This window comes from Melopsittacus undulatus (genome assembly GCF_012275295.1).
Source record: "Melopsittacus undulatus isolate bMelUnd1 chromosome 29 unlocalized genomic scaffold, bMelUnd1.mat.Z SUPER_29_unloc_1, whole genome shotgun sequence".
Lineage (NCBI taxonomy): Eukaryota > Metazoa > Chordata > Aves > Psittaciformes > Psittaculidae > Melopsittacus > Melopsittacus undulatus.
The window spans coordinates 12,501-25,491 of NW_022993941.1; the positions used below are offsets into that span (position 1 = coordinate 12,501).

The 12,991-nt window shown below is 55.8% G+C and overlaps 1 protein-coding gene across 1 annotated transcript; it reads right to left on the minus strand.

The window, feature by feature from the left end:
• Positions 1–2,991: 2,991 nt before the first annotated feature.
• LOC117438161 (syntaxin-4-like) lies at positions 2,992–10,237 on the minus strand. Its single transcript, XM_034073622.1, has 6 exons — positions 10,197–10,237; positions 7,515–7,613; positions 7,323–7,392; positions 4,602–4,675; positions 3,911–4,020; positions 2,992–2,998 (listed from the first exon to the last, which is right to left on the minus strand). The coding sequence occupies exons 1-6, from the start codon at positions 10,224–10,226 to the stop codon at positions 2,992–2,994; spliced, it is 390 nt and encodes a 129-aa protein (XP_033929513.1). The 5' UTR covers positions 10,227–10,237.
• Between the last annotated feature and the right edge of the window lie 2,754 nt (positions 10,238–12,991).

The window sequence follows — 12,991 nt, forward strand, 5'->3', positions numbered from 1 at the left end:
CCATTGCCCCCCATTATCCCCCATTACCCCCTATTACCCCCATTAACTCCCATTATCCCCTATTACCCCCCATTATCCCCCATACCCCCCATTAACCCCTATTCACTCCCTATGCTATGGGTATGGGGTATTGATCATGGATGTGATACAGGGTCTGGGACATTATGGATGTGAGGGTCACCACTCATTTAAGGGCAAAAACACCTTATTTGGTCAGCCAGGCCCCCCCAGCCAATGGGAGCGCGAGGGCGGAGCTTCAGCCACCCCAGCAGCCAATGGGAGCGCGGGGGGGGCGGAGCCTCAGCCACCCCCAGCAGCCAATGGGAGCGCGGGGGGGGCGGAGCTTCAGTCCATACCCAGCAGCCAATGGGAAGCGCGAGGGCGGAGCTTCAGCCACCCCCAGCAGCCAATGGGAGCGCGAGGGCGGAGCTTCAGCCACCCCCAGCAGCCAATGGTGAGCGCGGGGGGGGGGGGCGGAGCCTCAGCCACCCCCAGCAGCCAATGGAGCGCGGGGGGGGCGGAGCCTCAGCCACCCCCAGCAGCCAATGGGAGCGCGGGGGGGGCGGAGCTTCAGCCATACCCAGCAGCCAATGGGAGCGCGGGGGGGGCGGAGCCTCAGCCACCCCCAGCAGCCAATGGGAGCGCGGGGGGGGCGGAGCTTCAGCCATACCCAGCAGCCAATGGGAGCGCGGGGGGGGCGGAGCCTCAGCCACCCCCAGCAGCCAATGGGAGCGCGAGGGCGGAGCTTCAGCCATACCCAGCAGCCAATGGGAGCGCGAGGGCGGAGCTTCAGCCACCCCCAGCAGCCAATGGGAGCGCGGGGGGGCGTGGCCTATGCGGTTGCCACGGCGACAGCGATGATGATGGCGACGATGACGGCGACCATGAGGACGCACCCGGCCAGCAACAGCTTCTTCTATTGGACGAGGGGGGGGTCACGTGGGATGGGGGGGGAGGGGGGGAGGGGAAGGGGGCGGGGCTGACCTTTCTTGACCCCTGCTGGCTCCGCCTCGCTGCCTCCAGCTGCCGCGTTGCCCTTGTCCAGGCGGGCGCCGGAGTCCTGGATGTGGTGCTCGATGCGGTCCAGGAGCTCCCCCTGCGCCCATAGGGACCAGTATGGACCAGTATGGACCAGTATGGGACCAGTATGGATCAGTATGGACCAGTATGGACCAGTACGGACCAGTATGGACCAGTATGGAGCAGTACGGATGGACCATTACAACCAGTATGGACCAATACAGACCAGTATGGATGAGTATGGACAGTACGGACCAGTATGGACCAGCATGGGCCATACAGATCAGTACAGATGGACCAGTACAACCGGTATGGACCAGTACAGACCAGTATGGATGAGTATGGACCAGTATGGACCAGTACGGACTGGTATGGATCAGTACGGATCAGTATGGACCAGTACGGATGGACCAGTACAAACTGGTATGGACCAGTACAGATCAGTATGGATGAGTATGGAGCAGTATGGAGCAGTATGGACCAGTACGGATGGACCAGCACGGACCAGTATAAACCAGCACAGCCCAATGGAGCCCAGCAGCACACCCCAGTAGGAACCAGTCTGGACCAGTATAACCAGTAGCGCACCTGCTGCTCCAGACTGGTGCCCAGTGCAGTGAAGAGCTCGCCCAGGTCCCGCAGGCCCCGCTCCAAGCGCTGCAGCTCCCCGGTGCCGCTGGCCAAGGTCCTGCAGCGCCCGCGACGCACCCGGCACCTGCACCCATGGGTGCCATTGATCACCATTGGCACCCATTGACACCCATTGACACCCATTAATCACCATTGACACCCATTGATCACCATTGGCACCCCATTGATCACCATTGACACCCATTGATGCCATTGGCACCCATTGATCACCATTGGCACCCATTGATCACCATGACAGCCATGACTGCCATTGACACCCATTGATCACCATTGACACCCATTGATCACCATTGGCACCCATTGATCACCATTGACACCCATTGATCACCATTGACACCCATTGATGCCATTGGCACCCACTGATCGCCATTGGCACCCATTGATCACCATTGGCACCCCATTGATGCATTGGCACCCACTGATCGCCATTGGCACCCCCATTGATCACCATTGGCACCCATTGATCACCATTGACAGCCATTGACTGCCATTGACACCCATTGATCACCATGACACCCATTTGATCACCATTGGCACCCATTGATCACCATTGACAGCCATGACACCCATTGATCACCATTCACACCCATTGATCACCATTGACACCCATTGATCACCATTCACACCCATTGATCGCCATTGACACCCATTGATCACCATTGGCACCCACTGATCGCCATTGACACCATTGATCACATTGGCAACCATTGATCACCATTGACACCCATTGATCACCATTGACACCCATTGATGCCATTGGCACCCACTGATCACCATTGACACCCATTGATCACCCATTGGCACCCATTGATGGCCATTGACACCCATTGACCCCCATGGCACCCATTGACCCCCGCATGGCACCCATTGATCACCATTGACACCCATTGATCACCATTGACACCCATTGATGCCATTGACACCCATTGACCCCCATGGCACCCATTGACCCCCATGGCACCCATTGATCACCATTGGCACCCATTGATCACCATTGACACCCATTGATGCCATTGGCACCCATTGACCCCCATGGCACCCATTGACCCCCATGGCACCCATTGATCACCATTGGCACCCATTGACCCCCATGGCACCCATTGACCCCATGGCACCCATTGACCCCCATGGCACCCATTGATCACCATTGGCACCCATTGACCCCCCATGGCACCCATTGACCCCCATGGCACCCATTGACCCCCCATGGCACCCATTGACCCCCATGGCACCCATGGGTGCTGCCTCACGTTGCTGACGAAGATCTCGCTGTGCCCTGACTCCAGGATCTGCTCCAGCTCCTCCTCCGTCACCGGGGCGCTACCAGCTGCATCCCAGTTCATCCCAGTGCATCCCAGTGCATCCAGTTCATCCCAGTGCATCCCCAGTGCATCCCAGTCCATCCCAGTGCCCTCCCCGTCCATCCAAATCCATCCCATTCAATCCCAGTGCCCTCCCAGTCCATCCGAGTCCATCCCAGTGCCCTTCCACTCCATCCCAGTGCCCTCCCAGTCCCTCCCAGTGCCCTCCCAGTGCCCTCCCACTCCCACCCCAGTCCCTCCCAGTGCCCTCCCAGTCCCTCCCAGTGCCCTCCCACTCCCACCCAGTCCCTCCCAGTGCCCTCCCAGTCTATCCCAGTGCCCTCCCAGTGCCCTCCCAGTTGCCCTCCCATTTCCCTCCCAGTCCCTCCCAGTCCCTCCCAGTGCCCTCCCATTCCATCCCAGTGCCCTCCCAGTCCCTCCCAGTGCCCTCCCAGTCCCTCCCAGTGCCCTCCCAGTCCCTCCGAGTCCATCCCAGTCCCTCCCAGTCCATCCCAGTCCCTCCCAGTGCCCTCCCAGTCCCTCCCAGTCCCTCCCAGTGCCCTCCCACTCCCACCCAGTCCCTCCCAGTGCCCTCCCAGTCCCTCCCAGTCCATCCCAGTGCCCTCCCAGTCCAATCCCAGTCCCTCCCAGTGCCCTCCCAGTCCCTCCCAGTGCCCTCCCAGTCCCTCCGAGTCCATCCCAGTCCCCTCCCAGTCCATCCCATTCCATCCCAGTGCCCTCCCAGTCCCTCCCAGTACCCTCCCAGTGCTCTCCCATTCCCTCCCAGTCCCCTCCCAGTCCCCTCCCAGTCCCCTCCCAGTCCATCCCAGTCCCTCCCAGTCCCCTCCCAGTCCCTCCCAGTCCATCCCAGTCCCCTCCCAGTCCCTCCCAGTCCCTCCCAGTCCCTCCCAGTCCCTCCCAGTCCCCCCCTCTCTCACCCAACATGCAGCTGCCTCTGGACCCTCTCTAGGCGCCGCTGGCGGAACTGGGCCTGAGCCGCATGGCAGCGCCCAGTGAGCGCCAGGAACTGCTGCGTCAGCACCGCGTGCTGGGGGGGGGGACCCCAAAACAGCTCAGGGGGGGCCCGGAGACCAACGGGGACCCCAAAAACGGCTCCGGCGACCCCAAAAATGGGTCTGGGGACCCCAAAAATGGGTCTGGGGACACCAAAAATGGGGGAGGGGACCCCAAAATGGGGGAGGGGACCCCCAAAAACGGGTTCTGGGGACCCAGAAATGGAGAGGGGACCCCAAAAATGGGGGGAGGGGACCCAAAAATGGGTCTGGGGACCACAGAAATGGAGAGGGGACCCAAAAATGGGGGAGGGGACCCAAAAATGGGTCTGGGGACACCAAAAATGGGTCTGGGGACCCCAAAAAATGGGTTCTGGGGACACCAAAAAGGGTCCTGGGGACCCCAAAAATGGGTCTGGGGACCCCAAAAATGGGGGAGGGGACCCCAAAAACGGGTCTGGGGACCCCGGAACAGAAATGGAGAGGGGACCCCAAAAATGGGGGAGGGGACCCAAAAATGGGTCTGGGGACCCCAAAAATGGGTCTGGGGACCCCAAAAATGGGGGAGGGGACCCCAAAAATGGGGGGGACCCAATGGGACCCAATGGACCCTTACCTGGGTGCGCCTCACCCGGGCCCTGATGCTGGTCCGGTTGTCGCCCTCCTCCTCCTCCTTGGCCAGCTCCAGCGCTATGGGGTGACCCCAATGATATGGGGGTCTATGGGTGTCTATGGGTGTCTATGGGGGGCTATGGTGGCTCTAGGGGGTGCTATGGGTGTCTATGGGGTGTCTATGGGGGTGTATGGGGGGGGCTATCTTGGGTGCTTATAGGGGTGGCTAACTATGTGTCTGGCTCTATGGGGTGCTATGTGTTCTCTGGGCGCTATGGGGTGGGTGCTATGGGGTCTATAGTCTCTGTCTGTGTCATGGGTCTCTATGGCTCTGTCCTAGGGGTCCCCTCTCTATCTGGTCTCAGTCTCTATGGGTCTCCGGGGTCTATCCTAGTCTCTACGGTCTCTACTCTATGGGTCTCTAGTATGGTCTCTATGGGTCTCTATGTGTCTCTAGGGGTCTCATGGGGTCTATGGGTCTCTATGGTTTCATTATATGTGTGTCTCTATGGGTCTATGGGTCTCTGGGTCTCTCTATGGGTATCTATTGGTCTCCATGGGTCTCTATGGGTCTCTATGGGGTCTCTATGTGTCTCTATGTGTCTCTATGGGTCTCTATGTGTCTCTATAGGGTCTCTATGGGTCTCTATGTGTCTCTATGGGGTCCTATGGGTCTCTATGTGTCTCTATGGGTCTCTATGGGTCTCTCTATGGGTCTCTATGGTTTCTATGTGTCTCTATGGTCTCTATGTGTCTCTATGTGTCTCTATGTGTCTCTATGGGTCTCTATGGGTCTCTATGGGTCTCTATGGTTTCTATGGTCTCTATGGTCTCTATGGTCTCTTGGTCTCTATGTGTCTCTATGGGTCTCCATGGGTCTCTATGTGTCTCTATGGGTCTCTATGGGTCTCCATGGGTCTCTATGGGTCTCCATGGGTCTCTATGGGTCTCCATGGGTCTCGATGGGTCTCTATGGGTCTCCATGGGTCTCTATGGGTCTCTATGGGTCTCTATGGTTTCTATGTGTCTCTATGGTCTCTATGTGTCTCTATGTGTCTCTATGTGTCTCTATGTGTCTCCATGGGTCTCTATGGGTCTCTATGGGTCTCTATGGGTCTCTATGGGTCTCTATGGTCTCTATGTGTCTCTATGGTCTCTATGTGTCTCTATGTGTCTCTATGGTCTCTATGTGTCTCTATGGTCTCTATGTGTCTCTATGTGTCTCTATGGGTCTCCATGGGTCTCTATGGGTCTCTATGTGTCTCTATGTGTCTCTATGGGTCTCTATGTGTCTCTATGGGTCTCTATGGGTCTCCATGGGTCTCTATGGGTCTCTATGGGTCTCTATGGGTCTCTATGGGTCTCTATGGGTCTCTATGTGTCTCCATGCGTCTCCATGGGTCTCTATGTGTCTCTATGGGTCTCTATGGGTCTCTATGGGTCTCTATGGGTCTCTATGGTCTCTATGTGTCTCTATGGTCTCTATGTGTCTCTATGTGTCTCTATGGGGTCTCTATGGGGTCTCTATGGGTCTCTATGGTCTCTATGTGTCTCTATGGTCTCTATGTGTCTCTATGGGTCTCTATGTGTCTCTATGTGTCTCTATGTGTCTCTATGGGGTCTCTATGGGTCTCTATGGTCTCTATGTGTCTCTATGGGTCTCTATGTGTCTCTATGGGTCTCTATGGGTCTCCATGGGTCTCTATGGGTCTCTATGGGTCTCTATGGGTCTCTATGGGTCTCTATGGGTCTCTATGTGTCTCCATGCGTCTCCATGGGTCTCTATGTGTCTCTATGTGTCTCTATGTGTCTCTATGGGGTCTCTATGGGTCTCTATGGTCTCTATGTGTCTCTATGGGTCTCTATGTGTCTCTATGTGTCTCTATGGGTCTCTATGTGTCTCTATGGGTCTCTATGGGTCTCCATGGGTCTCTATGGGTCTCTATGGGTCTCTATGGGTCTCTATGGGTCTCTATGGGTCTCTATGTGTCTCCATGCGTCTCCATGGGTCTCTATGTGTCTCTATGGGTCTCTATGTGTCTCTATGGGTCTCTATGGGTCTCCATGGGTCTCTATGGGTCTCTATGGGTCTCTATGGGTCTCTATGGGTCTCTATGGGTCTCTATGTGTCTCCATGCGTCTCCATGGGTCTCTATGTGTCTCTATGGGTCTCTATGGGTCTCTATGGGTCTCTATGGGTCTCTATGTGTCTCTATGTGTCTCTATGTGTCTCTATGGGGTCTCTATGGGGTCTCTATGGGTCTCTATGGTCTCTATGTGTCTCTATGGGTCTCTATGTGTCTCTATGGGTCTCTATGTGTCTCTATGTGTCTCTATGTGTCTCTATGGGGTCTCTATGGGTCTCTATGGTCTCTATGTGTCTCTATGGTCTCTATGTGTCTCTATGTGTCTCTATGGGTCTCTATGGGTCTCTATGGGTCTCTATGGGTCTCTATGGGTCTCCATGGGTCTCTATGTGTCTCTATGTGTCTCTATGGATCTCCATGGGTCTCTATGGGTCTCTATGGGTCTCTATGTGTCTCTATGGGTCTCTATGGGTCTCTATGGGTCTCTATGGGTCTCTATGGGTCTCCATGGGTCTCTATGTGTCTCTATGTGTCTCTATGGATCTCCATGGGTCTCTATGGGTCTCCATGGGTCTCTATGGGTCTCTATGGGTCTCTATGGGTCTCTATGGGTCTCTATGGGGTGCTGTGGGTCCCACCTCGCAGCCGGGATCGGATCTCCTGCGTCAGCTCCTGGATCTCATCCCTGTGCAGCTGCAGATCCCTCTGCTGCCCTGGGGAGAGAGCACAATGGGAGCGCCCCATAGAGCCCTATAGCGCCCTATAGACCCCTATGGACCCCTATAGCCCCCTATGGACCCCCTATAGCGGCCCCATAGGGGGGTCCTCACCGTCGGGGGGCAGGGGGCTGCCCAGAGCCTCCTCCTGCAGCTGCTCCAGGCCTGCAGCTCCTGCTCCAGCGCCCGCAGAGCTGTGCGCACCCGGCCTGCCTGCCGTATGGTTAATGAGATGGTAATGAGGGGGTAAATATATGGTAATGAGATGGGAATGATATGGTAATGAGATGGTAATGAGGTGGGAATGAGGGAGGAATGAGATGGGAATGAGGTGGGAATGAGATGGGAATGAGGTGGTAATGAGGTGGTAATGAGATGGAATGAGGGGGTAATGAGGGTGGTAATGATATGGTAATTAGATTGTAATTAGATGGTAATGACATGGTAATTCTGATACTAAGGAGGTGGTGATGAGATAGTAATGAGAGTAATAGCATGGTAATGAGTTGTAAGTATATGTTAATGAGATGGTGGGGAGATGGGAATGAGATGGGAATGAGGTGTAAGTATATGTTAATGAGATGGGAATGAGGTGTAAGTATATGTTAATGAGATGGGAATGAGGGTGGTAACGAGGTAGTAATTATATGGTAATAATATGTTAATGAGATGGGAATGCGATTTAATTATATGTTAATGAGATGGTAATTGCATGGGGAAATGACATGGGGAAATGAAATGATAATGAGATGGTAATGATATGGTGATGGCATGGTAATGATATGGTAATGAGATGGTAGTGACATGGTGATGTGTGATAATATATATCAGCGTGGTTAATAATATGGTAATGTCATGATAATGATATAGTAATAGTATGATAATGATGTCATAATGACATGGTAATGATATGGTAATGACATAGTACTGACATGGTAATTACATAGCAATGGTATGGTAATGACATGGTAATGATATGATAATGGTATGATCAATGCGGTGTCTATGGGTGTCTATGGGGTGTCTATGGGGTGTCAATGGGGTGTCTATGGGGTGTCTATGGGGTGTCTATGGGGGGTCTATGGGGTGTCTATGGGGTGTCTATGGGGGTCTATGGGGTGTCTATGGGGTGTCTATGGGGTGTCTATGGGGTGTCTATGGGGTGTCAATGGGGTGTCTATGGGGTGTCTATGGGGTGTCTATGGGGTGTCAATGGGGTGTCAATGGGGTGTCTATGGGGAGTCTATGGGGTGTCTATGGGGTGTCAATGGGGTGTCTATGGGGTGTCTATGGGTGTCTATGGGGTGTCTATGGGGTGTCAATGGGGTGTCTATGGGGTGTCTATGGGCTGTCAATGGGGTGTCTATGGGCTGTCTATGGCTGTCTATGGGCTGTCAACGGGGTGTCTATGGGGTGTCTATGGGCTGTCTATGGGGTGTCTATGGGGGTCTATGGGGTGTCTATGGGGTGTCTGTGGGGTGTCTATGGGGTGTCTATGGGCTGTCTATGGGTGTCTATGGACTGTCTATGGGGTGGTCTATGGGCTGTCAATGGGGTGTCTATGGGGTGTCTATGGACTGTCTATGGGGTGTCTATGGGGCTGTCTATGGGTGTCTATGGGGTGTCTATGGGGTGTCTATGGGGTGTCAATGGGGTGTCAATGGGGTGTCTATGGGGTGTCTATGGGGTGTCTATGGGGTGTGTATGGACTGTCTATGGGGTGTCTATGGGCTGTCTATGGGGTGTCAATGGGGTGTCTATGGGGTGTCTATGGGGTGTCTATGGGCTGTCTATGGGCTGTCTATGGGGTGTCTATGGGGTGTCTATGGGCTGTCTATGGGATGTCTATGGGGGTGTCTATGGGGTGTCTATGGGCTGTCTATGGGCTGTCTATGGGGTCTATGGGGTGTCTATGGGCTGTCTATGGGCTGTCTATGGGGTGTCTATGGGGTGTCTATGGGGGGTCTATGGGGGGTCTATGGGGTGTCTATGGGGTGTTCTCACCTGCAGGAGCGGGTTCAGCTTCATTAAGCCTCTTTGTCCCCATCTTCAGCCTCATCCCCCTCTGAGCTGCTCCCGGAGGCACCTGTGGAGATGTGTGGGGCTCTATAGGGGTCTATAGGGGGTCTGTAGGGGGTCTCATGGGGGTCTATAGGGGTCTATAGGGGGTCTATAGGGGTCTATGGGCTCTATAGGGGTCTAAAGGGGGTCTATAGGGGTCTATAGGGGTCTATAGGGGGTCTATAGGGGTCTATAGGGGGTCTATAGTGGTGTGTAGGGGGTCTATTGGGGTCTATAGAGGGTCTATAGGGGTCTGTGGGGGTCTATGGGGGTCTATGGGGGTCTATAGGGGGTCTATAGGGGGTCTATGGGGGTCTATGGGGGTCTACAGGGGTCTATAGGGGGTCTATAGGGGGTCTGTGGGGGTCTATAGGGGGTCTATAGGGGTCTATAGGGGTCTATGGGGGTCTACAGGGTCTATAGGGGGGTCTATAGGGGTCTATAGGGTTCTATAGGGCTCTATAGGTGTCGATGGTTCCACACTGCGGTCTATAGGCTCATATAAGGGCTCCTATTGGGGTCCATGGAGCCATCCTGGGATCCCCGAGCCCCATTTTGGGTCAATTTTGGGTCATTTTGGGTCAATTTTGGGTCAATTTGGGTCATTTTAGGTCCATTTTGGGTCAATTTTGGGTCATTTTGGGTCAGTTTTGATCATTTTGGTCATTTTAGGTCCATTTTGGGTTCAATTTTGGGTCATTTTGGGTCATTTTCGGCCTCGTTCCCCCTCTTTACCTGCCGGAGCTCCCGTGTCCGGTCCCGCATGGATGCGGAAGTGCCAGTAGCGCTCTGCGCATGCGCAGGCACCCGGGAGCCGGAAGGTGGGGGGGGGGCGCTCTGGGCCTGGAGTCCTCCGAACCATAGAGAGGAGGGGGGGAAAGGTCCTCCAAGGGGGGGGGGGGAGTGATAGGGACCAAAAATAAGGATGTGGGATGCCAATAATGGGAATTGGGACCCAAAAATGGGATTTGGGACCCCAAAAATGGGATCTGGGACCCCAAAAATGGGATTTGGGACCCCAAAAATGGGATCTGGGACCCCAAAAATGGGATCTGGGACCCCAAAAATGGGAATTGGGACCCAAAAATGGGATCTGGGACCCCAAAAAATGGGAATTGGGACCCAAAAATGGGATCTGGGACCCCAAAATGGGATTTGGGACCCCAAAATGGGATCTGGGACCCCAATAATGGGAATTGGGACCCAAAAATGGGATCTGGGACCCCAATAATGGGATCTGGGACCCCAAAAATGGGATCTGGGACCCCAAAATGGGATTTGGGACCCAAAAATGGGATCTGGGACCCCAAAAATGGAAATTGGGACCCAAAAATGGGAATTGGGACCCAAAAATGGGATCTGGGACCCCAAAAATGGGATCTGGGACCCCAATAATGGGAATTGGGACCCAAAAATGGGATCTGGGACCCCAAAAATGGGATCTGGGACCCCAAAAATGGGACCTGGGACCCCAATAACGGGATATGGGCCCCAAAACAGGCCTGTTTCACCCCAAAACGGGCTCCATTCCCCCCCTATGGGGCCGTATTGACCCCTGCCCCCCCCCATCCCCCTCTCCCATTGGTCCATCCCCCTCCAAGCCCCGCCCCCTTCTCCGCAGCCCCCCTCCCCCCCCCCATCCTCAGCCGCAGCCGCAGCCCCTCCCCCCCCTCCCCCCCCCCCCCCCCCCCCCCCCCCCCCCCAGCAGCACGCGCCGCGTCCGGCCCCCTCCCCCCCTCCCCCCAACCCCCCCCCCCCCCCCCCCCAACCCCCCCCCCTCGCCATGAAGGACCGGACCCAGGAGCTCCGCAGCGTGAGAGGGGGACGGGGGGGGCGGGGGGGGGCTATGGGGGTCTATGGGGCTATAGGGGCTATAGGGGCTATAGGGGCTATAGGGGGCTATGGGGCTATAGAGGGCTATGGGGGGCTATGGGGCTATAGGGGACATAGAGGCTATGGGGGTCTATGGGGCTATGGGGGACATAGAGGGCTATGGGGCTATAGGGGACATAGAGGCTATGGGGCTATAGGGGGCTATAGGGGACATAGAGGCTATGGGGGTCTATGGGGCTATGGGGGACATAGAGCCTATGGGGGTTATGGGGCTATAGGGGACATAGAGGCTATGGGGGTCTATGGGGCTATGGGGGACATAGAGGCTATGGGGGTCTATGGGGCTATGGGGGACATAGAGGCTATGGGGGTCTATGGGGCTATGGGGGACATAGAGGGCTATGGGGCTATAGGGGACATAGAGGCTATGGGGGTCTATGGGGCTATGGGGGACATAGAGGGCTATGGGGGACAAAGAGGCTATGGGGCTATAGGGGGCTATAGGGGACATAGAGGCTATGGGGCTATAGGGGGCTATAGGGGACATAGAGGCTATGGGGGTCTATGGGGCTATGGGGGACATAGAGGGCTATGGGGGACATAGAGGCTATGGGGCTATAGGGGACATAGAGGCTATGGGGGTCTATGGGGCTATGGGGGACATAGAGGGCTATGGGGGACATAGAGGCTATGGGGCTATAGGGGGCTATAGGGGACATAGAGGCTATGGGGGTCTATGGGGCTATGGGGGACATAGAGGCTATGGGGGTTATGGAGCACATAGGGGCTACAGGGGGCTATGGGGGACATAGGGGCTATAGGGGGCTATGGAGCTATAGGGGGCTATAGGGGACATAGAGGCTATGGGGGACATAGAGGCTATGGGGGTCTATGGGGCTATGGGGGACATAGGGGCTATGGGGGGCTATGAGGCTATAGGGGGCTATAGGGGACATAGAGGCTATGGGGGTCTATGGGGGACATAGAGGCTATGGGGGTTATGGGGCACATAGGGGCTACAGGGGGCTATGGGGCTATAGGGGGCTATGGAGCTATAGGGGACATAGGGGCTATGGGGAACACAGAGGCTATAGGGGACTATGGGGCTATGGAGGACATAGAGCCTATGGGGTCTATGGGGCTACAGGGGCTATAGGGGGCTATGGGGGACGTAGAGGCCATAGGGGGCTGTGGGGGATATAGGGGGCTGTGGGGAGAATGGAGGGTATAGAGCGCTATGGGGATATAGGGGACTATGGGATGCTATGGGGGACACAGAGGGTATAGGGGGCTATGGGATGCTGTGGGGCTTATGGGGGCATATAGGGTGCTATAGGAGCTATGGGATACTGGGGGGGTGCTATGGGTGCAATGGGGACTGGGTGTTTGCAGTGGGGGCTGTGTGATGCTATGGGGGCTATGGGGTGCTATAGGGTGCTATGGGGTGCTATGGGGTGCTATGGGTGCAATGAGGACTAGGGGGCTGCATTAGGTCGCTGTGGGGTGCTGGAGGGGTATAAGGATGCTATGGGGTGCTGTGTGCGCTATGGGGTGCAATGGGTGCTGTGCTGGCTGTGGGGTGCTATGGGGGCTATGGGATGTGTGGGGTGCTGCAGGCTGCTATGGGCTTCTGTGGGAGCTATGGGGCGCAGGGAGGGTTATGGGGTTCTATGGGGTGCAATGAGGGTTATGGGGTT